Source organism: Syngnathus leptorhynchus, chromosome 11 (genome assembly GCF_054491065.1).
Source record: "Syngnathus leptorhynchus isolate UIUO chromosome 11, UIUO_Slep, whole genome shotgun sequence".
NCBI classification, from domain to species: Eukaryota; Metazoa; Chordata; class Actinopteri; order Syngnathiformes; family Syngnathidae; genus Syngnathus; species Syngnathus leptorhynchus.
The window spans coordinates 3,335,426-3,357,316 of record NC_141205.1 but is presented as its reverse complement, the minus strand read 5'-3'; the positions used below and the strand labels follow the sequence as shown (position 1 = coordinate 3,357,316).

The following is a 21,891-nucleotide window of genomic DNA, read 5'->3' as shown; positions in this document are numbered from 1 at the left end:
AGCCGCAGTTACTTCCGCAGCATGTTCACCTCTTGTCACAGATGAGGTCATCTATATTTAGCATTTCGGTGAAAGACGTGATGAATTTGCTTCATATTGATAATCTGATCTTTCATTTTGAGCAGATTAAACTGTCTGTTGTCTCTTAGCAGATCATTTCGTAAGCCACCAAACAAATCATTCAATAGAAAAGTTTCGTGCCGTTCGGCTACATCAGCTCCTCGAAAAAGATGCAGAGGATGGGAAACCTCACACCAAAGACAGAAAAATACAAAGAGATGTTCGTGTGATTGCTCTTGAGCTTTAAACAGGAAGCTTTATTCACAAACAAAACCACCCCACCCACTCATTTGCTGCTGCAAGAACAGAGCAGCAGCCTTCCTGGTTGCACAGCAGTCATACACATTGACCTTCTGTAGATCTGAGAGAGAAACTGAGCTTTCATTTATTTGGCAGATGAGCACATTTTCATCTGCTTACGGGTTTCGGACGACCACCAAAAGAGATCAAACAACATGGGGATCGGCCCCTCCAAGTCCAATTACAACGTGACCGTAAATCCACCAGAACCTCTTTCCTCAGGTAGGCTTTATCCACTCGACACTCCACAAGACTTTCCGTTTCAACATTTACCCAAATGCAACATTTGCGCAGTCCCGGAGGACACCTTCATATCCCTCTACGACTTTCCATCATTTGGTAGCACAGAGTTGGGCATGACCCTCGGGGAGAGACTTACCATTATATCAGAGTATGTTTTGAATCTCACAACAGTAAATTTCAATTATTAGGCAAAAATGCTAACATTTCTTTTTTTTCTCCTTAGTGATGGTGACGTTGTGATGGTCAGGTCCATCACCACAAGTAGAGAGATGTACATTCCCGCCAAATACGTTGCCAAAGTGACAAATAAGTAAGTTAGGAGATTCTTGTCATGGTGAAACCCATTTGAGTTCTTGTTATTTCATAGTTAGTCTCCTCTCTCTCGCTATTCAGGTGGATGTTCACAGGCATCAGCAGGCACAAAGCAGAAGAGCTTCTCATGCAACCACAAAACCGCATTGGAAGCTTCTTGATACGAGAGTCGGAGACGTGCGCAGGTCCGCTTTATGTTTGAGCTGAGTGGCTCGTCACATTTCTGCCTGTTTTGTAACTGAATGTGCTCTTATTGCTTTAGGTTGCCTTTCTCTGTCTGTCCGATGGCGAGTCAATGTTCTATACTCAGATTGTATAAAACACTACCTCATTTATCAACTCCAAAATGGACGTTTCTACATCTCTCCAACGCGCTCTTTCGCTTCTCTAAAACATCTGGTGGAACACTACTCAGGTTTGTGAACTGGGTGGCAAATTATGAAATGTGTCCAGCAATCATCAAACCTGCATAACTGCAATACTCTGAGGAAACAGGAGAAACAAGAAAAGAAAAAACATTGTTTTTCACTTGTAATGCAATATTTCTTATGCTCGGTGTAACAATCAGAGTATACCACCCCTGATTTTACAGAGTCTGCAGATAAACTTTGCTGTCGGCTGGATCGGCCTTGCTTCATCCAGGGTTTGGCCGTCCCCAGAGAGAAGGTACCCGCGGCCAACAGGAAGCCCAGCAACAACTGGAAGGACATCAGCAGGTGTGGGAAAATCCAGTTTGACTTCTACCGAAGAAATGCAAACATTTCATGATGATGAAGTATCATGAAGCACCCTTCCAATTATTTTTCAGATCCATGTTTCTAAAAAAGAGAACAGGGACAAGCGCCTTAATGGTGAGTGAAGGCCTGAGGGAGTCCATCAGCTCGTACCTCCAAATAACAGAAAGCAACGATCACGGCTGGGACACTTGAGCCAAAATGTTTCATCTGGTTACAAAGACTGACATTCTTTCAAAACTCCGGACTAAACATGGAGTAGTTGAGACTCATTTTATGTGACGACTGATGAAAAGCCGATCCTGTTCTTAAAATATCATAGTGAATGTACAATACAAGTGATTGTGTGAATTTTGAATGTTTATGGGAATAGCTTTTTTTTTATTTTTAATTGTGGGAGTTGTGATGAGAGTGAATATTTTTTCTGTTTCTATAAACTAATCAGATCCTAAAATGCAGATGTCTTGTGTTTTCTGAATAATGAGCACATACATTTAGAGTACAGTAATTGATCACTTTTGGAAAATTCCATCCTGTAGATATTTTGCCAAGTGGCAACAAACAACAATCAGATACATAATTGTTCGTTGGGGAAGAATGCTTGCGTAGATTTAAGTCGCGCTAAGCTGGTGTTCCCTCCTCGGCCAGCAGATGGCGCCTAACTGCCCTCCAGGTTGATAATAGCTTCCATCCACTTCCTGCCTGGACGGCTCACTTCAGGAAGAAGAAATAATGGCGACGCTCAAGGCGTCCGAGTCCCACTGCACAGGGGCAAAACAAAGAAATTGTAAAAGTAATATCGTGTTCAAGTTTACTGAGAGCAAAATCACAGGGCAGACGTTTAGTCGCGGGACACAGGTAAGCGACACGACGTTGCGTTTGGACACAAAAGACGTCGGAAAGTTGCTCGCCCCAAACCAGGGATTTGCGTTCTGGAGTGCTGCCTGAAAAGCAAGACGCAATCGGGCTGACGTGATTAGCGACGCACCGCCTCGTTAATATTTTGCAACAGGGTGCAACATTTGCAGTATTTTCCGAACAAAGAAGTAGAACGTGCAGCTTTTCTTGCTAATGGAGCTCAAATGTTGGCGTAATCTTTTGTTGTTAGCGCAAATTAGCTTAGCATAAGCAACAGGGAGGGTTCGGCTGAAGCAGTTTTGCTTCATGTTTCCATAATCTATTGAATTCTATTTCGGGAGCAACATCACTGCAACAAACTCGTCCTCCGTTTCGGGTTCACGCTGCAGTAAAGCAAGTAGGCAGATAACTAGCTTAGCCAACTGAACGGCTCAGGTGATTACGTAATGTCCACCGACCATTATGCGAGTGGTTTCCATAAAAGGAGTCGCTGACAACAGCTGTTTTGACAAATTGGACTTGATCAACTTAGTCACTTCTCGTATATTAAGCAGCACAAACTGATTCTCTTTTCAAATCCTTTTATAGACTTGTGTTGTTCAGTCAAACAGCAGTTCAGAAACACCTGTCACGACATGTCTACATTTTTGGTACACCGGAGCTAGTTCAAGATTTTCAACTTAAGAGTCACATGCGAATTACCCCTTTTTTCATTTTGATAGCACAATCAGGATGGTCCAAATGTCCTTTACAACCTCTTGACATCAATCCAAAGCAAAGCCGCTGATGATCTTGCCTGCTTCCATTGTGTGTTCTCATCGTGTTTACCTCTGATTGTGCTTCGTAGCTCCCGGGGGGTCTCCTTCAGGAGAGAGACAAGCGAGCCAAGTGGCAAGGCATTCCCACTTTGCTCCAGAAGCTCTACAAGAGCAGTCATCCCAACAGTGACCTTTCGCACGCCCATGGCCTCATTAAGGTGAGAGGACTGAATGGAGACGATTTTGACTGGCCCAACTATTTCGAGTTAAAGTTTATACTGTCTTTTTAATTCTCTAATAAATTGATTTCCCCTTAAGAACATGACGACATATGGCTTTATGTTTGGCCAGGTGTTATCGTCCCAGCTCTCTATGGAGGCCATGTCTTTTGTCACAGAGGACAGAAAGTCTGCTCAGGAATCCACCTTCCCCAACACGCACACCTTTGACCTCTTTGGTGGAGTCCACGTAAGAGTCACACGTGCCACCCCGCTGCATTGTCATGCATGACTGCGAGTGCAACCTGGAATGTAACCTGAAAGATTCACAACACTAATGGTCACTTCCTTTGTCTGGCAGCTGCTTGTAGAACTCTTGATGAGACCCACCTTAGCTATGCAGAAGAAGAACCCCAAAAGTAAGAGTTTAAGTCACAGCTGTAGTTGAATTCCAAGAGGAGCCTAACTTGAACTTGCTGACTTGCAGATGCTGTTGCAACAGTGAATGATGATTTGGTGAAAGACTGCCTTAGCGTTCTCTACAATTGCTGCATCTGCGTAAGTATTCATTTTGTGTGCTGCTGCTACAGCACTAATATGAACTGACTCGCAATGTCCGCTTTTATCAGACGGAGTGGGTGACCAAGAGTCTGGCTGCGAGGGATGACTTTGTTCTGTTCCTTTTCACACTGATGACAAACAAGAAGACCTTTCTACAGACCGCTACGCTAATTGAAGACATACTCGGAGTTAAGAAGGTACATTACTTTCTTCTGCCCCTAAACAAATAGAAATAAATGATTTTAGTCGTTGAAAAGCTGAGAAAATTCCCGCAGATTGCATCCGCTATATTCTCACACCTCGTATTTTCCACTTGTCAGGAGATGATCCATCTGGAGAGCATCCCTAATCTGTCAGGCCTGGTTCAGAGCTTTGACCAGCAACAGTTGGCCAACTTCTGCCGCATCCTCTCCGTCACCATCTCGGAACCCGACTTGGGCAACGACGACAAGCACACCCTGCTGGCCAAAAACGCTCAGCAGAAACGAAACTCCAGTCCCTCACGCGCCGAGGTCAATCAAGGTAAGCTGTCGTCAGAGAGCGCGTTTGTGTTGTTTGACCTGCCCATTGAGAATAATACCGAGTCACCTCTGGCAACAGTGGCCTTGCTGAACATCCCTGGGTTCATCGAGCGTCTCTGTAAGCTTGCCACAAGGAAGGTGTCGGAAGCCACAGGGGCCAATTTCCTGCAGGAGCTGGAGGAGTGGTACACGTGGTTGGACAACGCCCTGGTGTTGGACGCGCTCATGCAGATGGCCACGGAGGAGGCGGAGCAAAGCAGCACAGGCGAGACGACGCTTTATGCCGGTCCGAGCCCCGAACACGGCGACAACATTTCTCCTTTTGCCTCTTCAGAGTCATCAGATGAAAGCTCGCTGGTCCCCAGCCCGCTGAGACATCGTCTGCCCCCGTCCATGAAAATTGTCCATGAGATCATGTACAAAGTGGAGGTGCTCTACGTGCTCTGTGTGCTCCTCATGGGCCGACAGAGGAACCAGGTAGAGCGTCGTCTGGCATATACACGGGATGTGCTGTGCCATTAGCTTTTTTTTTTGTGTGTGTGTGTGTTTCTACAGGTCCACAAGATGCTGGCTGAGTTCCGTCTCATCCCAGGTCTCAATAACCTATTCGACAAGCTCATCTGGAGGAAATTGACTCTCTCCAACCACGTGGTGCACGGCCAGAATGAGAACTGCGACTGCAGCCCCGTACGCACTTTGACTCTCCTCTCGTTTCACGGAACGGCGTCATTCTGACATCATGTTGTCTTTTTGTATGCTGCAGGAAATATCTTTCAAAATCCAGTTTTTGCGTCTTCTTCAAAGTTTCAGTGACCACCACGAGTAAGTCGTCTTTCACCCTGGAGATCTCTCACTTGACATTGTGGCTTCTCAAAAAAAAGCATGACATTTGTGTCTCAGGAACAAGTACCTGCTGTTGAATAGCCAGGAGCTGAATGAGTTAAGTGCCATATCCATGAAGGCCAACATTCCCGAGGTGGAGGCGCTGGTCAACACCGACAGAAGTCTCGTGTGCGACGGCAAAAAGGGGCTCCTCACGCGCCTCCTCACCGTCATGAAGAAGGAGCCGCCAGACTCGTCCTTCAGGTCAGCCATAGTGTGAACAAGATGCTCCTTGTTTTTTTTTTTTTTTCCTCCCTTTTCCTTAATTGTCTTCTTTGGCTATAGATTCTGGCAGGCAAGGGCAGTGGAAAGTTTTCTGAGAGGAGCCACTTCCTATGCAGACCAAATGTTTCTCCTGAAGAGAGGACTACTGGAGGTAATTGAACATGTCTGCGAGATGTCAAAATCAAAGGAACTTTAAGACACAATGTCGATAGCGCCGTTGGTAGAGTAGAACCAACTGTTTACAGCGACGTCGCTCCTAACTCTTCTTCCCTCTCGTGACAGCACATCCTGTTCTGCATCATCGATAGCGGCTGCACCTCCAGAGACGTCTTGCAGAGCTACTTCGATTTGCTCGGAGAGCTCATGAAGTTCAACATCGATGCTTTTAAAAGGTTCAATAAGTACGTCAACACGCCGGAGAAGGTACGTTTGTCTCTTCCTGGCTACTAGTCTCACTATTTTGTCACCGTTGACGAGATTGGATTTGTCCTGTGCAGTTCCAGACTTTCCTGACGCAGATCAACAGTTCTTTGGTGGACTCCAACATGTTGGTGCGCTGCATCGTGCTTTCCTTAGACCGGTTTCAGAGCCAGACTGAGGATGTGAAGGGTAAAAAAAATATATATATATCGTATTCAGACAATGTACTTTTTTTGTTGTTGTTGCATCTTTAACGAGCGTCTTCTGCTGTACAATCGGAAATAGTTTTTCTTACTTTTCTTTTTGCTCCCCCCCCGACAGTGGTGGAGGTGCTGTCCGAATGCTGTCTGCTGTCTTACATGGCCAGAATGGAGAACAGACTGGCCTTCCTTTTCCGACTCGTAAACATTATCAACGTGCAAACGCTCACGCAGGTCCGACCGCGACGTACTGCACCGAAGGCGATTTCGAGCCACTCACTTGTGCGCGCGTCTGTTCTTTTTTCTCAGGAGAATGTCAGCTGTTTGAACACCAGTTTGGTCATCCTCATGCTCGCCCGCCGAAAGGCCAAATTGCCCTTCTACCTTCACGCCTTGCGTGAGAAGGAGTACGCCGAGAAGTACCCCGGCTGTCTGCTCAACAATTTCCGCAACCTGCTGCGCTTCTGGCAGTGTCACTACCTCAACAAGGACAAAGACAGCACCTGTCTGGAGAATGTGAGTGCGAGGCCCGGAGCCATTCCGCAGCGTGGTCGAGCGCTATACCTTGAGAGCAGTCTAGCTGTCTACCATTGCTCTATTTCAATATTGTTTCCTACCTTTTTTTGTGCTCCTTAAGCTACATCAGGTTGCTATTTTTATTCGAGCGAGACCAGCGGTCAGTACAAGGCAGGGAGTGTCGGTGAGCGGCGCCTGGCATGTCTTGAGCCAGATGTTGCTCGCAGCAGTTAGCGAGGACCAAAGGAGAGCTAAAAGGAGAGAGGGAATGTTGAAGGCATGCCAGAGAGGAACGTAACGCCGGCTCACATGCATGTTGCCAGCCGCCAGCTGCTTTGTTGAGGGCCAACTGTTTGCCTACAAGGTGAAGTCAAGGTTGTGTTATGACTTTTGCCGCCACCTTCGCGCGGCAGCTTTTGCATTCACCGCAACACATGTTCTCACAACCTGAAACGGCATCATAGCGCTTATTTTTATTTATTTTTTTAGATATTGGACACAGTATATGTCAAAAAGTCAGTGAGCTTATCTTTTGATGCGTTTCTGAGGAGTATGTCAGTGACAAAAGTCCCATCTCGACCATCTGTCACATTCACGTCACTGCCCAAAGAAATCCAAACGAGAAATTTATTTTGAATATAAAAATTGTCAAGATGAGAAGTGTTAACTTGTCAATGCGGTCGGTCCAAGCTTCCATGGCGACTTTTCCCCCTAACTGCATTTTGTCTCCACAGAGCTCGTGCATCCCCTTCAGCTACTGGAAGGACACGGTGTCGGTGTTACTGGGCTCAGACAGGACTTCCCTGTGCGCCATAGCCAGCTACATCGACGAGCCCTTTGTGGATCTGGACAGAGATCTGCTGGAAGATTGACCGCAAGCGGGTGCACTGTGCGGTTTGCTTGGGAGAGGGGGCAAGGGGGGGGGGGGGGGCTCGCAGGTGAGGCGGGGCACTCGACATCGCTGTGGACTCGACTGAGCTGAGCCGTCGAAGCGCCCACCGGCTCTCCCATTCGTGCCGCCCTGACGTCGAGGCTGACACCCGGCTGTCTCGACGAAGGAAAGAAGCCAGCCAGTCAGCCAGCCGGCCCCACGCTATGGCAATGTACGGACTTTTGGAAATCACGCCCGCGTCGATCGTTTGCTTTGGCCGGAACAAAATAGAGCCTTTTTATATAATCTTTACAAAATGTTATCAAATAAAGCTCCACTCGACAAGTGTCGCGAGAGTAAGTTTTCAGTTTGCTTCAAATGGCTGCGTCCAACTGCGACGCGAGTCTTCTCATCGTACGTGGGCCATCCCCGTTTCCTCCGTCACTTGTCGCGCCGGCGTTCATAGTCGGCCAGCGTTTGGTGCTTTCTGGCCTGACCAGCACATTGTTTGCCCGTAGCTCTTTGTTTCAAATCATCCAATCTTTAGAAGCTTCCTAAGCTTCTTCGAGGGGGACTCTTTGTTTTGTCCTGTTCTAAATAATGGCTCTTAGCTCTGGATTAAATGTAGAATAAAACATTGCACAGATTCACTAGTTTTTATCGCTTATTATAACACATTGTTGATTAAAGCTTTTCTTTTTGTAACAAAACTTTGTGTGGTTGTTGTCAGAGATGATTTGAGAAGAGAATAAACTATGCAGGCGCTCGACTTTGGGGAGCGTGGTCTGGCCAACATGGCTGCCGTGACAATCTGGCAGTGTGACGGCTCGTTTGCACGGTGCCTGCATTTTACAATGTGAGTTTAGTTGATGGCTGACAATTTAGATATATGTCAGGTTGCAGGTTGACAAGCACAAAGCTTGAATTCTTTTGTCGAGAACTTTAATCCCGATGATGAGCAATCACAAAAACGTCCGATGTTTGTTTTGATCTTCATTTTCCACGTTTGCCCACTTTCTTGTGCTGTTCGTGTACATATCGATACTGACAGTTTTGAACATCTTTATTTGTTTGCTAGTCCCGTACACGGTTCATTTGAGCTGTTGCAGCTGCTTGTCCGTGAGACGTTCACGTGGCCTCATCGTCACTCGGGAAGCTAAAAGACAAAAGTTACTTTTATTGTATATCAGGGGTGGGCAATTCCGGTCCTTTAGGGCCGGTGGGTGTCCTGCATGTTTTCTAGGTCACCCTGTTGCAACACACCTGATTCAAAAGGTCAGATAATTAGCAAGGCCTGCAGAAGCTGGAGAACAATCCTGATCATTTGAATCTGGTCTGTTGAAGTAGGGAGACCTATAAAACCTAGGACCACAATTGCCTCCTCCTGCTATACATCATGACACGTTACTATACGTGGTCTTGTTTTTTTTTAGCTCTAGCTTTGTAGCTGAGATTTGTCCTACAGCAGCATGTTGGAAACCAAACTGACAAGCTCTACCAACCTTTCCACCTTGGTCGCGTGTGCGAACGCGCAGCTTGTTGACTTGAGTTTCGGCGATGTCGGCCCTCTCCGCCGCATCGTCCAGCTCGTGCTGCAGCTTCCTGTACTTAGACAAGTTGGTGTTGGCCTGCTCCTCCTGAACACGGGAAAACACAGGAGGAACATTTGAGAACATATTTGGAACGTTCGAATCGTCTGTAATGAGAAAATGGAGCCTACCTCAGTGGTTTCAACTTTGAATGACTTACATTGCTTTTAAATGTTGAACTTTTAATGGTGCTTGGTCATCAACTCACCGCTTCCTCAGCCACTCTCTTGTAACTCTTCACTTTCATCTGCAGTTTGTCAACGAGGTCTTGCAGGCGGACGAGACTTTTCTTGTCCTCCTCGGCCTTCCCCCAAAGACATTTGTAGACTTGAGATTACGTACTGTATTTGGACTGCAAAGTCGCATGCTGACCTTTACCTGATAGCAAAGCTCTTTGACTCTTCTCTCGTATTTGCGCACTGTCTTCTGTTGCTCTTGGGTCTTCTTTTGCTCTATCTCTAGTTCACTTTCAAGGTCTCTCACCTGATTAACAAAGAAGGACACTCAGCTTCGCCGACTTTGGGAGATGGCCTTCATTGAGGAAAAAGAATGAGAGCTCTTACCCTAGCCTCCAACTTCTGGACCTGTTTCTTGCCGCCCTTGAGGGCGATCTGCTCAGCCTCATCCAGACGCATCTGGAGGTCTTTGATGGTCTGATCCATGTTCTTCTTCATCCTCTCCAGATGAGCGCTGGTGTCTTGCTCCTTCTTCAACTCCTCCGCCATCATGGCTGCCTACAAATGCACACCCAGTTAAAGCAGCTCGACGTCCATCTTTGTACAGGTTGCGTGGCGTGGCGTGGCTTACATCGGTGATGGCCTTCTTGGCCTTTTCCTCTGCATTGCGACATTCCTGCACGGCGTCATCCACCTCGCCTGACAGCATTGAGAGATCACTCTCCAGCTTCTTCTTTTGGTTGATCAGCGCTGTGTTCTGGAGCAAACCAAGAAGCCATCGTGTCAAAAAAAGAAAAAGTGTTTCTGCAATACGGCGGTCATGCCAAACAGTTTGTCACCTGCGAGTGAAGCAGGTTGACTCTCTCACTGGCTTCAAGCAGCTCGTTCTCGGCCAGCTTGCGAGCCCGGTCGTTCTGCTCCAGTAGAGCCCTGAGTTCCTCCACCTCGGCGGCCAGCAAGTTGTTGCGCCGCTCTGTCATGGCCACCTGCTCTTTCAACTCCTCGTTCTTGTGAACGGTGTCATCCAGTTCCACTTGGACGTCCTGACACAAGTTGAAGATCAGCCTCTGTATTGGTCTACAACTTGATTGTCTTCTCAATTAAGCAGGTGAAGCTTGGAGGAGCAATCGGTGAGCTGAACTGTTTTAGTGTTAGTCACAGTTGTTTGTCTCTTGACTTTGGTGTCAGTTGTTACCTTAAGCTGAACCTGCACGGTTCTCAAGAGTTTCTGGGACTCAGCGGCCTGCCTGTTGGCGTGGTTCAGCTGCACCTCCATCTCATTTAGGTCTCCTTCCATCTTTTTCCTCAGGCGCACCGCCTCGCTGCGAGCCCTGACCTCAGCATCCAAGGTGGTCTGAATGGACTCCAGTGCTCTCTGGTGGTTACGGCTGAGAAGGAACAAGGAAGTACAGGTGACATCACGCCAAAAATTGTTCTCCAACTGACCACCATAAGTAGAACTTACCGGAGGTTGTCCAGTTCTTCATCCTTTTCGGCCAACTTTCTGTCAATGTCAGCCTTCATCTGGTTCAGCTCCAGCTGGATCCTCAAGGTTTTGCTTTCTTCGTGCTCAAGCGCACCCTGAGACCGAAACACCCATGAGCACACGTCCAATGAGACACCAATGTCTGTCTACGTAAACTTTTCCCAAGATTCCAATGCACGTTTTCCTAATCCAAGCAAAGTGTCCAATTTGCCATATTTTTGGAAAGCATCATTTAATACCCCAACTCCATTTCTACATCATCAATATCATGAACCCGGCCACAAATTTACCTCCGCTTCTTCCAGTGCAGCTTGAATCTCACTTTTCTCCATTTCCAGACCCTTCTTGATCTTCTCCAGCTCTTGGATGGTCTTTGTTCCCTGGCTGATTTGATCGGTCAGGTCAGAAATCTCCTCTAGTTGGCAGAAAACAAAGTGTGACCTTCCAGATGCGTACGAACAAGCCGAGCGTTACCGCCGCGTGGCCCGCTTACCTTGCAGGTTCTTGTTCTCTCGCTTGATGGTCTCCAGATGGTCCAAGGTCTCCTCGTAGGAGTTCTTAAGTTTGAAGAGCTCTGTGCTCAGGCTACGAGACTCCTTCTGAGAACCTTCCAGCTCAGTCTGGCACTCCTCATACTTCTGTTTCCACTCAGCCAGAAGCTGGTCAAGAAACGAGGTGACATTTTAATCCAAGAGGAGCTGCGTGAATTGTCGGTCTGTCGGGTCACTACCTTGTCAAAATGTCTTTGCTTCTTGTCCAGGGCGGCAGCTGCAGCGTTGGAACGCTCCAAGTCGATCATCAGGTCTTCAATCTCTGTCTGGAGTCGATGCTTGGTCTTTTCCAGAGAGGAGCACTTGGCATTGGCGGTCTCCACCGACTCCTCAGCCTCCTGCAGACGTGTTACTAGCTTCTTCCTGATAGCATACAAGTCAACGGAGCGGTGATTTGATTGGCAAAGTCATGCGTACGTACATCTTTTCAAAAGTTCTTCGTTTGACACTGACTTGGCTTCCTCCAGTTCTTCCGTCCTCTGAATGGCGTCAGTTTCATACTTTGTCCTCCACTGCGCCACCTCAGCATTGGCCTTGGACAATGCTCTCTGCATCTCAGCCTTGGCCTCCTGGTCCTCGTCGTACTGCTCTCTTAGGAGATCGCAGTCGTGGCGAGATGACTGAAGGGCATGCGCCAAGGCGTTCTTAGCCTGCAGAGAGAGCTCACGATGTCACGGCGGACGTAGTAAACAAACACCGTAGCGAACAGTAACGGACCTTCGTCTCCTCCTCCAGCTGCTTCTTGAGATCCTCAACATTTTGACCAAAGGAGGCCTTTGCACGTTGAAGTTGGGAGACTGTGGAATCACGCTCCTCCAGCTTCCTGCCCAGCTCGGCTGTGTAGGTCCAGGTTCGAGAGTTACTAAAAGCTCTTTGAAACGGTTGAGCTGCAGCGATAATGTTGCTTACCGCTCTCCGCCTGAGCACGGGCCTTGAGAGAGGTGCTGTCATTGAGCTGCCTCTGAAGCTCCTCCAGTTTGGCTTTGGCCTCGCTCAGTTGATCTTCAAACAGACGACAGGTCTTCTCCGCAGTAGCCTGCAGGTCAGAGACAGTCATTAGCGTTGCTATCTGAATGCGGTACTCTGTTTGCTCGGTTTCTACCCACCTTGCCTTTGGAGAGCTGCTCCACAGTGGACGCCAAGTCGTCGGCCTCCATCTTGGCCTCGCTCCTTTCTTTCTCCAACTTCTGCTTGACTCGCTGCAGGCTGTCTATCTGCTCGCTCAGCTCGGCCACCGTGTCGGCTTGCTTCTTCCTCAAGGAGCCTGTGGTGGCCTCGTGGTGCAGCAGGGCTTCCTCCAGGTCCCGCCGCAGCTTGAGGAAGTCAGCTTCTCTTTTTTTGTTGATCTCGATCTGGACCGACGTGGCCCCGCCGGCCTCCTCCAGGCGTTCGCTTAGCTCCTCCAGCTCGCGAGCGACGTCCCCACGCTGCTTCTCCACTTTGGCCCTGCAAGCTCGGTCGGCCTCCAGCTCCTCCTCCAGCTCCTCCGTGCGAGCCTGGACCACATGGGGTTGTTTTTACCTGACAAGAAAGATCTGCATTGCTCCGTGAGATGTCATTGCTTACCAGCAACTCCTTGATTTTCTTCTGGAGCTGGATGACCAACAACTGCTCATCTGATAATTTTGAGCTCATCTCATTCATTTCAAAATCTTTCCTGGTAGACAATGACCATGATTGTAAAAGGCGATACGTTGAGGTGTTTTTTGTGACTATTTCCATCAGACTTACTTTTTGAGCCGCTCTTCCATCTGCTGCTTGTCGTTCTCAAGATCCATAAGAGATTCCAAAGAAAGTTTCAGATCTCCTTCCAGTTTGCGTTTGTTCCGTTCCATATCCAGACGCAGCTTCTTCTCTTGTTCCAGGGAGCCCTCCAGCTAGTTTACACAAGGATTACTCAACTTCTCCAGACTTGAGTCTCTTGCAATACAGGATAGCTTCAATTAGCCAGTGTTGCACATGTGACTTACATCATCGACTTGTTGCTCCAGCTTGGATTTAGCTTTGGTCAGAGTGTTGACCTTGTCTTCTTCCGCCTGTAGGTCATCCAGAGTCTGCTGGTGGGCCTCTTGGAGAGCCTTCTTCTCCTTGGTCAGCTTCAATATGGTTTCATCTAAAACTGACATTTCCTCAACAAGGTTCTTCACCTGGAATAGAAACACCAGAAGGGCATGGTTTTGGGGTGAAACTAAAGCCACCCTATTATTTTCCGCCCCGTGTTGCTAACGGCGACAATCGGGATAGGAACAAGACTGACGGATCTTTCCTGCCGCCCTGTTAGCAGCCAGTTCACTTGAAGTGTCACCTTGTTCTCAAGGGCGTGTTTCTCCTTCTCCACTTTGGCCAGGGTCAGCTCCAGGTCGTCGATGTCTTTCTTCAGCTCGCCACACTCGTCCTCCAGCTTTCGCTTCTTGGCCAGCAGATTAGAGTTGGTCTCCTCCTCATCCTCCAGCCTCTCCAGGAGTTCTTTGACTTTGGATTCCAGCTGGATCTTTGTTTTGATGAGCAGGTCACAGCGGTCCTCGGCATCCGAGAGATTGTCTTGCTCCTGTTGGTCAGACCGAAGAGAAAAAGAAGCGTGAGCTCCATGACATGACCGCTCTAAATGTGTGAAGAAGTTAGGAATTAACACGTACCGCCTGCAGCTGTAGGGAGAGGTCGTTCTTCTCTTGGATCAGGCTGACCTGCCGCTCCTCCAGATCTTTGCGCTTGATGTCTGATTTGTCCAAGGCCTCCTTGAGCTGCGCCATCTCCACCTTCAGATTGGCCAGCTCCTTCTCTGTGGCGGCACTCTTCAGCAGGGGCTTGATCTTGAAGAAGAGCTTCATCCAAGGCCAGTGCTTCACAGTGTTGAAAGCCCGAATGTTCCACTGGATAATCATCAGGGCCTCCCTACCGACAGAAAAAAGACCAAATAGAATTGGTGTTGTTCATATGTAAAAAGATGGATGTTTATTATTAATAGTAAAATTGATCAAGAACTAAAAATACACGTGTGCCACTCTTGTTCTTTAGTAATATTAAAAGCTGTATCGGGAACATATTGGAGATTTAAAATTGATCGTCAATAAAAGAAAAATCGTACTTTGCTCCTCTCCATATAGCATTGAAATGTCACCAGTAATGTCGATCTTACGAAAGAAGATTCAAAAGTGTAATTCTAGAGTTGTGTACTCATTTCTTTATTTAGTGACTTGCCCTTGATGCTAATCACACGCGGAGGGATGCGACGGCGCCAACCGATACGCCGCTTTTGATGTTTCATGAGCGACCCAAGCGGGTTAGCGGATTGATTTAGTCTCTGCAGGATGGCTTCTCACAGGCCTAAATATGGAGCCACAGCTCAAGGACTGGCCGCCAGTGTTTAGAGGGTGAATTTTACTGGGTGTGCGCGTGCTCCCCGGGGGGGTGATTGCATTTTTGCCATAACTCCACATTGGGTGCCCCTCAAAGGTGAGCGTCTGTGTTTTTTTAGCAACCGAAACCTTCCGCCCGGCGGCAGGCTTTAATCCTCTGTCACCCGCCACGCATCCCATCAATGCCTTCGCTTGGAACCTCAGGCGCCGTGGACAAAAGGGGCCAGGGGCCATGGGGCATCCAAGAAGGGTTGTATTTTTAGGGAGGCCCTGAGCAGCTGCCGCTTGACACATGTCGCCATGTGGCTCAGAGGGCACCGTCAGCATTGTTTGTTTCACTCACTGCTAATGGAGAGAATGGCAGCAGACCTGAGGCTGACCGTGTAGGAACGAACACAAGGGCCACACACGCGGGAGTGCCATTGAATCTCTCTGTGATTGCTCAGTCAGCCGTTTGCAATTTTTTGTTACCTCCTTTGATTCATAAGCCTCAATTGCATCCTCATGAGCGTGCCTCGAGCAATCGCCTGCAGCAGCGTCAGAATCTTGGCCAAACGCTCATCCCTCATTTCCTCCAGATGGCCGAGCAAGCCGGCCTTGAAGAAGACCTTTAGACCAGAGAATAATGATAAGACTTGTTGAAGTCACACCATTCAAGGAGGTACAATCTACCTTTGTGTGGCCAAATCGATATTGGTTATGGTCGATGTCCAAGGAGCCCAGCAAATTCTCGGAACCTTTCTTGCTGTCTACAAACTTGTCATCTGGGATGGCTTGTGGGTTTAGGATACGGTAGCTGTACGAATACAACAAAAAAGAATGACATCACATGATCCGGAGTCCCCCCCCCCCGTGTTTGTTCGTACCGCTGTTTGAACTCTCCATAGAGAATGCGATTGGGAAAGCCCTTTCTGCAGATCCTGATGCCCTCCAGGACCCCGTTGCAGCGAAGCTGGTGCAGCACCAGGAACGGGTCCATGATGCCTGCACGGGATCCAAAAATGTGAGTCCGACCCACGTGGATTGAATATTTGAGCCGAGCTTTATTTACCGGGAGTCTTGGTCTCATTGGGGATGATGCAACGCACAAAGTGAGGCTGCGTGCTGCGCAGGTTTGTCATCAGCTTGTTCAGATTTTCCTGGAAGAAAAAAAAAAAAAAAAAAACAGCATTGCAAAGTGCCTTCACTTACTCCATGAAATGATCTGGCAGTTTATCCACATTTTCAAAAACCAAAAAGCCAATGTTATCCCACCTAGCACCTGCAGCACTTGCTCAGCGATGAAATGAAGGCGGAGCCAGCACAGACTTAAAGTGATGTTCATGTGATCATTGCCCTAAACATCACTGCAAGTCTTAACTGCCTCCATCCCGGAATTCCTCTGATGCCCATATCGGAAATATTTTCGTAACGATGGGACAGCTCACCTTGTGCAACTGAGACACCGTCTGGAATGAGGCTCCCTTCTTCCTCTTCTCTTTGCTCCCAGTTCTCACATCTGCAATCCAGCCAACGTTAATCCACTGACGACTTTCCTCGCCTGGGGGAATTATTTGAAGTCATCTGATGTCCTACCTGAGTCTGAGCTGACGTAGTTCTCGTACAGAGAAGCCAGCAGCTTGTTTGCGGACTTCTGGAAAACACTCACCACTGTCTCATTCAGTGGGTCTTTGTTTTTGTCCAGCCAGCCAAAGATGTTATACGGCACCTGTGAAACCCATCACATTCGTTGAAGTACACGCGGTGATTTCATGAGAAGAAAAAAACGGTGAGTGAAGAGGAGACACTTACGACCCCTGCGTAGTGCACGAGCTCAAAGTGGGCTTCATACTTGCGCTTCTTGTCTGGACGTGGCTTTTGGAAATTTGGAGACTTGCCAATGTGGTTATCAAACAACTTGGCTTTAAAGCTGATGTCCGTGGCTTTGGGGAACATGCACTCCTCTTCAAGGATGGACATGATGCCGAGAGGCTGCGGGAGGGACAACAACAGTTCCAAAAAAAGCGGACTCATTTGACACGAAAATGTCTTTTCTACCTTCTCGATGAGATCGATACACGCTTGAAGGTCGAGGCCGAAGTCGATGAAGGTCCACTCGATACCCTCCCGCTTGTACTCCTCTTGCTCGAGGATGAACATATGGTGGTTGAAAAACTGTTGCAGTTTCTCATTGGTGAAGTTGATGCAGAGCTGCTCGAAGCTGTTGAGCTGCAATGAGAAAAAACAAAACATTGATGAGGTGGACTGATCACACATCAGAGAAAAAGGATTTTCCCAAAGACAACTTACGTCAAAGATCTCAAAGCCAGCGATGTCCAGCACCCCAATGAAGAACTGGCGGGGCAGTGAAGTGTAGAGGGTCCGGTTTATCCGGCCCACCAACCATTTGAACATGCGGTCGTATGTGGCTTTGGCCAGAGCGCCGACGGCATAGTTAACCTACACAACACATGGACAAATATCGGACACGCAGCTGTCATTTACAGCTCGAGTTTCTTCCATCTCGGAATCGAGTGGCTGCAGAGTTGCCCGTTTAACTGATACGAAAACTAAACTACCATGGAGTATTTTGGAAAAACAAACAAACATCCACTCTAAAAAATAATTCAAATGAAAAATTGGAGTGGAAAAATCCCAAACTACAATTCTAAGTCCGGTTTTGAGTCCAAAGCACATCTGCTGCGGCGCGTGGCCTTACCTGCTCAACATTTTGTCCCTTGACCACATATTCATTGCCCACTCTCACCCTTGGGTGGAGGAGGCCTTTAATGAGGTCAGCTGAACTGACCCCCATCAGGTACGAGGCCTTGTCAGCACCTGGCCAAAAAAACAACAAAAAATCAATTCCAAACTTGTTTTTATGCTTTTTTTTTTTTGGGTGACATTTGCGAGGTTTTACTTTCAGTGCCGTCCGCCTCTGCCTGCTCCTCGCGCTGCTTTTGCTTGAACTTCATGTTGCCAAAGTGCATGATAGCGCCCACTATTTTATAGCAGCCGTACTTCTCTTCCGACAGGAAGCCCAGGACGTCCATGGCGCGCTGCGGAGGTGGTCCGGTTATTTGATGAAGCCCAACAACATGATCTAATCTCTTACATCGGTGCCCATCAGCTCCTGCCCGTCATCCAAGTTCTCCACAGTGGTCACCCCCTGTGAGCAGAAGTGATAGTCGTACGGGTTGGTGGACACCAGCAGCATGTCTGCGACAAAACAGTTGAGAATCACAAATCATGTCATGACAAAGAAATGAAACATCGAAAGATAACAATGAAGCCTCACCTAATAGTTCTGGTTTCTTCTGCGACATGATCTGGTAGTAAATGTGGTAGCTCCTTTCACCCGGCTGCTGGAAAATCACTCTGGATTTTTCCAGAAGATCTGAGGAGCAAAGAGAGAGAGAGAGATGAAATGAGATATTAGAATAACAGATCCCTGCTATTGAGTTTCTGTGTAAATGTTGGGGACCAGACTGTTGAAGGTTCAAGTCACACTATCAACAGGAATTTGAGAAAATTTGGTCTCCTGGACCAGAAGGAGCTTTTTTAGGACAATAAACACGTCAGAACAAAAAGGCATCCGAGTTTGCAAAGTGTCGCTTTCGTCTTGGTCCTCTTTCGAGGCGCACCCCTCCCCTCTGCGCTCACTGAGGAGAGTGTTAGCAGTAATTGGAGGGAGGCAATTAACTTAAAGCGAGCGGCTTGTTTACGCTCGTCTCCATCAAAGCAGTCATCGGCCATGCCTGGCGGTATGCAAACAAACAAATGGAAATGATAAACATAGCACAACCTGCTTAAGGTGAGCCGGCCAACTCACATATATCAATGTCAGAAGAAGCCAGTTTGCCAGTGGGCCCAAAGTGGATCCTGATAAACTTTCCCTGCGGGGGAAAAGGAGCTGCGTCTTTCAAATGGCTCGGCTCGGAGCCAGGGCATTTCTCAAATACTCACAAAACGGGATGAGTTGTCATTCCTCAATGTTTTGGCATTCCCAAACGCCTCCATGGCAGGGTTGGCTTCGATGATCTGATCCTCCAGAGTTCCCTGAGAGGGAGAGGTCCGATTGCACTAAATCAGACACCGTGATGCAGCGCCCACTGATTTGTTTATAATGAGACTCGGTGCTGCTGTCACTCACCCCCGTCTTAGTGGCGGGACCTTGCTGCAAGTGGAAAAAGTCAACAACAAAATGTGTGAGAGTGTCATCGTGTCAATGAGGACTTCATGAGACTTTCAAAACAGGGAACAACATCAAGCTGGTGGTTAAAAGCAAATGTCAAACAAAAACAGCACCTCCACGTTTTATGTGATGAAGCGTGGGGGGGAATCAGTCAACAGAAAAATCTAAATCCAGGAAAATATTTGGATCAAAACAAAAATGAGAGGGAAAGAAAAATGATTCAAAATACAATAAGAGAGGATCGCAAAGGGGCTGCAAAGCACATGAGGGGGGAAAACATGATGATGCACTTCTGGGGAATGAAAATGTATGGCAATACAAGAAAGGAGTCCTGCTATGGACAAAAAAAAAATACAAAAAGGAAGAGGAAAATAAAAGTCAGCCCAAAAACCAAAAGAAAAAGGATTGAAAAAGGGAGGAGAGGAAAAAAGTCGGGTTTCCACGTTTGCCTTACTGCTTTCTTAGCAGAGGTATCCCCAAGAGCTGCCACAATGGCAAAATACTGAATGACACGTTTCGTGTTGACAGTTTTGCCAGCACCGGATTCTCCGCTAGGAGTGTGAAAAATAACAGGTGAAGCAAAAGAAAAACACACCCATTCTTACAAGAAAAAGGCAAAAATCCTTCAAAGGAAAAAAACGTATCTCTTTCAAAAATGCTTGCCAAATCTCTGACACTTATGGGATTTGTTTGTCCGAGCGAATGAAGGAAGGAAGGAAGGAAGGAAGAAAGGACTTACGTGATCAACATGGACTGGTTCTCCCGATCTGAAAGAATACTCGCCACGTTAACTTTTGCTTATATGTCGAGTTTTGCGTAGATGTGAGACTCTTACTGCGCAGCATGTCATTGTAGGCATTGTCCGCGATGGAGTAGATGTGCGGGGGCGCCTCTGAGCGCCGTTTGCCCTTGTAGGCGGCCACCACGGGCGCCGTGTAGACCGGCAGCCATTTGTACGGGTTCACCGTGACGCAGAAGAGGCCCGAGTAGGTCTAAAGGTGACACACAGCACCATGAAAGGTCAGCCAAGGTCCCGGCGGAGGTCAGCTACACTCACGTAGATCATCCAAGCCGAGTAGCGTCTGCGCAAGTTGTAGAGGACCGAGGCTTCGTTGAGATGGGTCAACATGGCCATGTCTTCTATCATGTCGTACTTGGGAGGGTTCATCTGCTGGATGTCGCTCTCCTTCACAGTCAGAGTCTGTGCAGGAGACAAGAGTGGATGGAGAGATGCCCCAATTTTGCATGTTTGCAGCTCACCTTTCCATTTTTGGTCTGACAAATGACTTTGTCCCCACTGAGCTCCTTGATCTCAATCTCAATGTACGCCTCTTTCTCATCGGGGACCCATGCTCGCTTCTTACCTGGAAAGCCAGAAGACCGCCTTCATTTATCTCATTTTGAAAAAGCAAAGATGAGCAATTCAACTCAATGTTTGACGTTTTGATTTGGGAAATTTGGCTTTGTTACATTTCATAACAAAGAAAGACTTCGCTTTTTTAACCCCATATTAAAAATATAAACTATTTATTTTATTTGTATTGACATTTGTTTTGTCTCATAAATGTCATTCATTTACATTTGAATTTGCAAGTTGTATTTTTCACAGGGTACTAAAATATAGAGCCTTAATACACCGTGACAACAAAAGGGGAAAGGTATTCTAATACCACATATACATGTGACAATTAAATTTTAACTCCTCCTTAATCTTAGATGTCTTTCTTGAATTTAGATTTTCAATTGTATCATATCATTAGATTATATTTTACAGATAATTGATTATCTCTTTGTTACCACGATGTGACAGCGAAGCATTTTATTTTCTCATATGTAAAAATAAAGATACAATTGTAACATTTCATTTGTCTTTGGCCCACTAGTATATATATATGAATCTAAAAGTGTCTCACAGTGGCATTTGTTTGCGGTTTCATATTGCGGGAGGAGACCTGCTTACTACCTACCGTCAAAAGCGACCGTTTGCCCCGTGAGTTGCTCCAACTCCGACTTGCGTAAAAAGTGCGCCGCTTCCCCGAACTCTCTCATGTCAAAACGGGACATGGTTCCAGGCCCAGTCAGGCAAACGACGTGAGTGTTTCCTTGGAGCAAAATACAACAAAAGATGCTTTCAATCTTTGTAGAGGATTTGCAAGAAAGAAAAAACGAAAGACACGAAAATGCGCCCTAAAATGATTCATGAATTAAGGTGAACAAAAGTTGACGGGGTGCGTAAAAGACGCGTCAAGCTGTGCGTAAATAATAATAATAATAATAATAATAATAATAATAATAATAATAATAAATGGACGCAAACCCACCTAGGCAAAGAGCTGTCCGGTGACTTGCAGAGACGCACACGAAGAAATAACAGCAGGGTGAGAAGTGAGCGGCGCGCTTTATAGCGTGTCGTCAAGGTCACGGGCAGTGGACATTTGTCCCTCATTAGTTTATGCCGCCGCCTCCTCCAGCGCCCATTGGTGCTGAGCGCCACTCTCAATTGACACAAAAGGAAAGCAACGTTTTTGTCATTGCGCTAAACCCAAGCGGGCTATTTTGGTCACTGACTCCACACGCCGTGGCCACTTCATTTTTTTGCAACTTTAGTGTTTGAGGCCAGGCTGGGCTAGACTTGCCGACCGAAGAAATCAAGGCCTGTGACAAAATTGCAAGAGTGCTTTTTTTTTCATGCGTTCAAAGCAATCAGCATTCAAAACACTCGCTCGAGATGTTTGCTATTGTATTTTGGCCCGTGCGAGGATGCAACTTTATTTTGGGAGCTGTGGGGCATTAAACAAGTTATTATAAATACGCAGCTTTTTATTCATAGAGAGAACGATTGACAATGTGACTTTCATCAAACTTTGTTGTTTGGCCCTC

General features: G+C 47.2%; 3 protein-coding genes across 6 annotated transcripts; 2 read left to right on the top strand and 1 right to left on the bottom strand.

The window, feature by feature from the left end:
• Nucleotides 1–15: 15 nt before the first annotated feature.
• On the top strand, nt 16–2,090 carry sla2a (Src like adaptor 2a). Of its 3 annotated transcripts, none has more exons than XM_085924965.1 (7): nt 16–280; nt 457–751; nt 827–913; nt 997–1,100; nt 1,178–1,330; nt 1,508–1,631; nt 1,724–2,090. In XM_085924965.1, the coding sequence occupies exons 2-7, from the start codon at nt 516–518 to the stop codon at nt 1,842–1,844; spliced, it is 825 nt and encodes a 274-aa protein (XP_085781091.1). In that variant the 5' UTR covers nt 16–280; nt 457–515; the 3' UTR covers nt 1,845–2,090. The 3 variants fall into 3 exon arrangements, with proteins under 3 accessions (XP_085781091.1, XP_085781093.1, XP_085781090.1); XM_085924967.1 differs by lacking the exon at nt 16–280 and having other exon boundaries at nt 339–582; nt 655–751; XM_085924964.1 differs by lacking the exon at nt 16–280 and having other exon boundaries at nt 339–751.
• Nucleotides 2,091–2,337: 247 nt separating this feature from the next.
• Nucleotides 2,338–8,389, top strand: trpc4apa (transient receptor potential cation channel, subfamily C, member 4 associated protein a). 2 transcript variants are annotated; one of them, XR_015067630.1, is made up of 19 exons: nt 2,338–2,507; nt 3,355–3,483; nt 3,617–3,733; nt 3,845–3,902; nt 3,971–4,041; nt 4,113–4,241; nt 4,365–4,566; nt 4,645–4,830; nt 4,900–5,042; nt 5,121–5,252; nt 5,329–5,387; nt 5,466–5,651; nt 5,733–5,823; nt 5,955–6,095; nt 6,170–6,281; nt 6,414–6,526; nt 6,602–6,808; nt 6,930–7,172; nt 7,543–7,682. XR_015067630.1 is itself a non-coding variant. In XM_085924960.1 (18 exons), exons 1-18 carry the CDS (start codon nt 2,382–2,384, stop codon nt 7,678–7,680), a joined length of 2,340 nt encoding a protein of 779 aa, XP_085781086.1. In that variant the 5' UTR covers nt 2,338–2,381; the 3' UTR covers nt 7,681–8,389. The 2 variants fall into 2 exon arrangements, 1 of the variants encoding a protein (XP_085781086.1); XM_085924960.1 differs by lacking the exon at nt 6,930–7,172 and having other exon boundaries at nt 7,543–8,389.
• Nucleotides 8,390–8,724: 335 nt separating this feature from the next.
• myh7ba (myosin, heavy chain 7B, cardiac muscle, beta a) lies at nt 8,725–21,358 on the bottom strand. The gene is made up of 43 exons (XM_085924959.1): nt 21,333–21,358; nt 20,979–21,113; nt 20,272–20,375; nt 20,069–20,212; nt 19,847–20,003; nt 19,751–19,778; nt 19,466–19,562; nt 18,783–18,875; nt 18,649–18,712; nt 18,115–18,213; nt 17,932–18,035; nt 17,737–17,875; nt 17,536–17,654; nt 17,127–17,276; nt 16,875–17,045; nt 16,629–16,808; nt 16,413–16,545; nt 16,265–16,335; nt 15,889–15,976; nt 15,704–15,821; nt 15,510–15,633; nt 15,309–15,445; nt 14,118–14,373; nt 13,787–14,029; nt 13,452–13,628; nt 13,213–13,358; nt 13,048–13,138; nt 12,588–12,977; nt 12,391–12,517; nt 12,199–12,317; nt 11,935–12,131; nt 11,661–11,844; nt 11,424–11,589; nt 11,221–11,345; nt 10,910–11,025; nt 10,640–10,832; nt 10,284–10,487; nt 10,076–10,201; nt 9,832–10,002; nt 9,647–9,751; nt 9,477–9,572; nt 9,182–9,316; nt 8,725–8,835 (listed from the first exon to the last, which is right to left on the bottom strand). Exons 2-43 carry the CDS (start codon nt 21,073–21,075, stop codon nt 8,824–8,826), a joined length of 5,796 nt encoding a protein of 1,931 aa, XP_085781085.1. The 5' UTR covers nt 21,076–21,113; nt 21,333–21,358; the 3' UTR covers nt 8,725–8,823.
• Nucleotides 21,359–21,891: the final 533 nt, after the last annotated feature.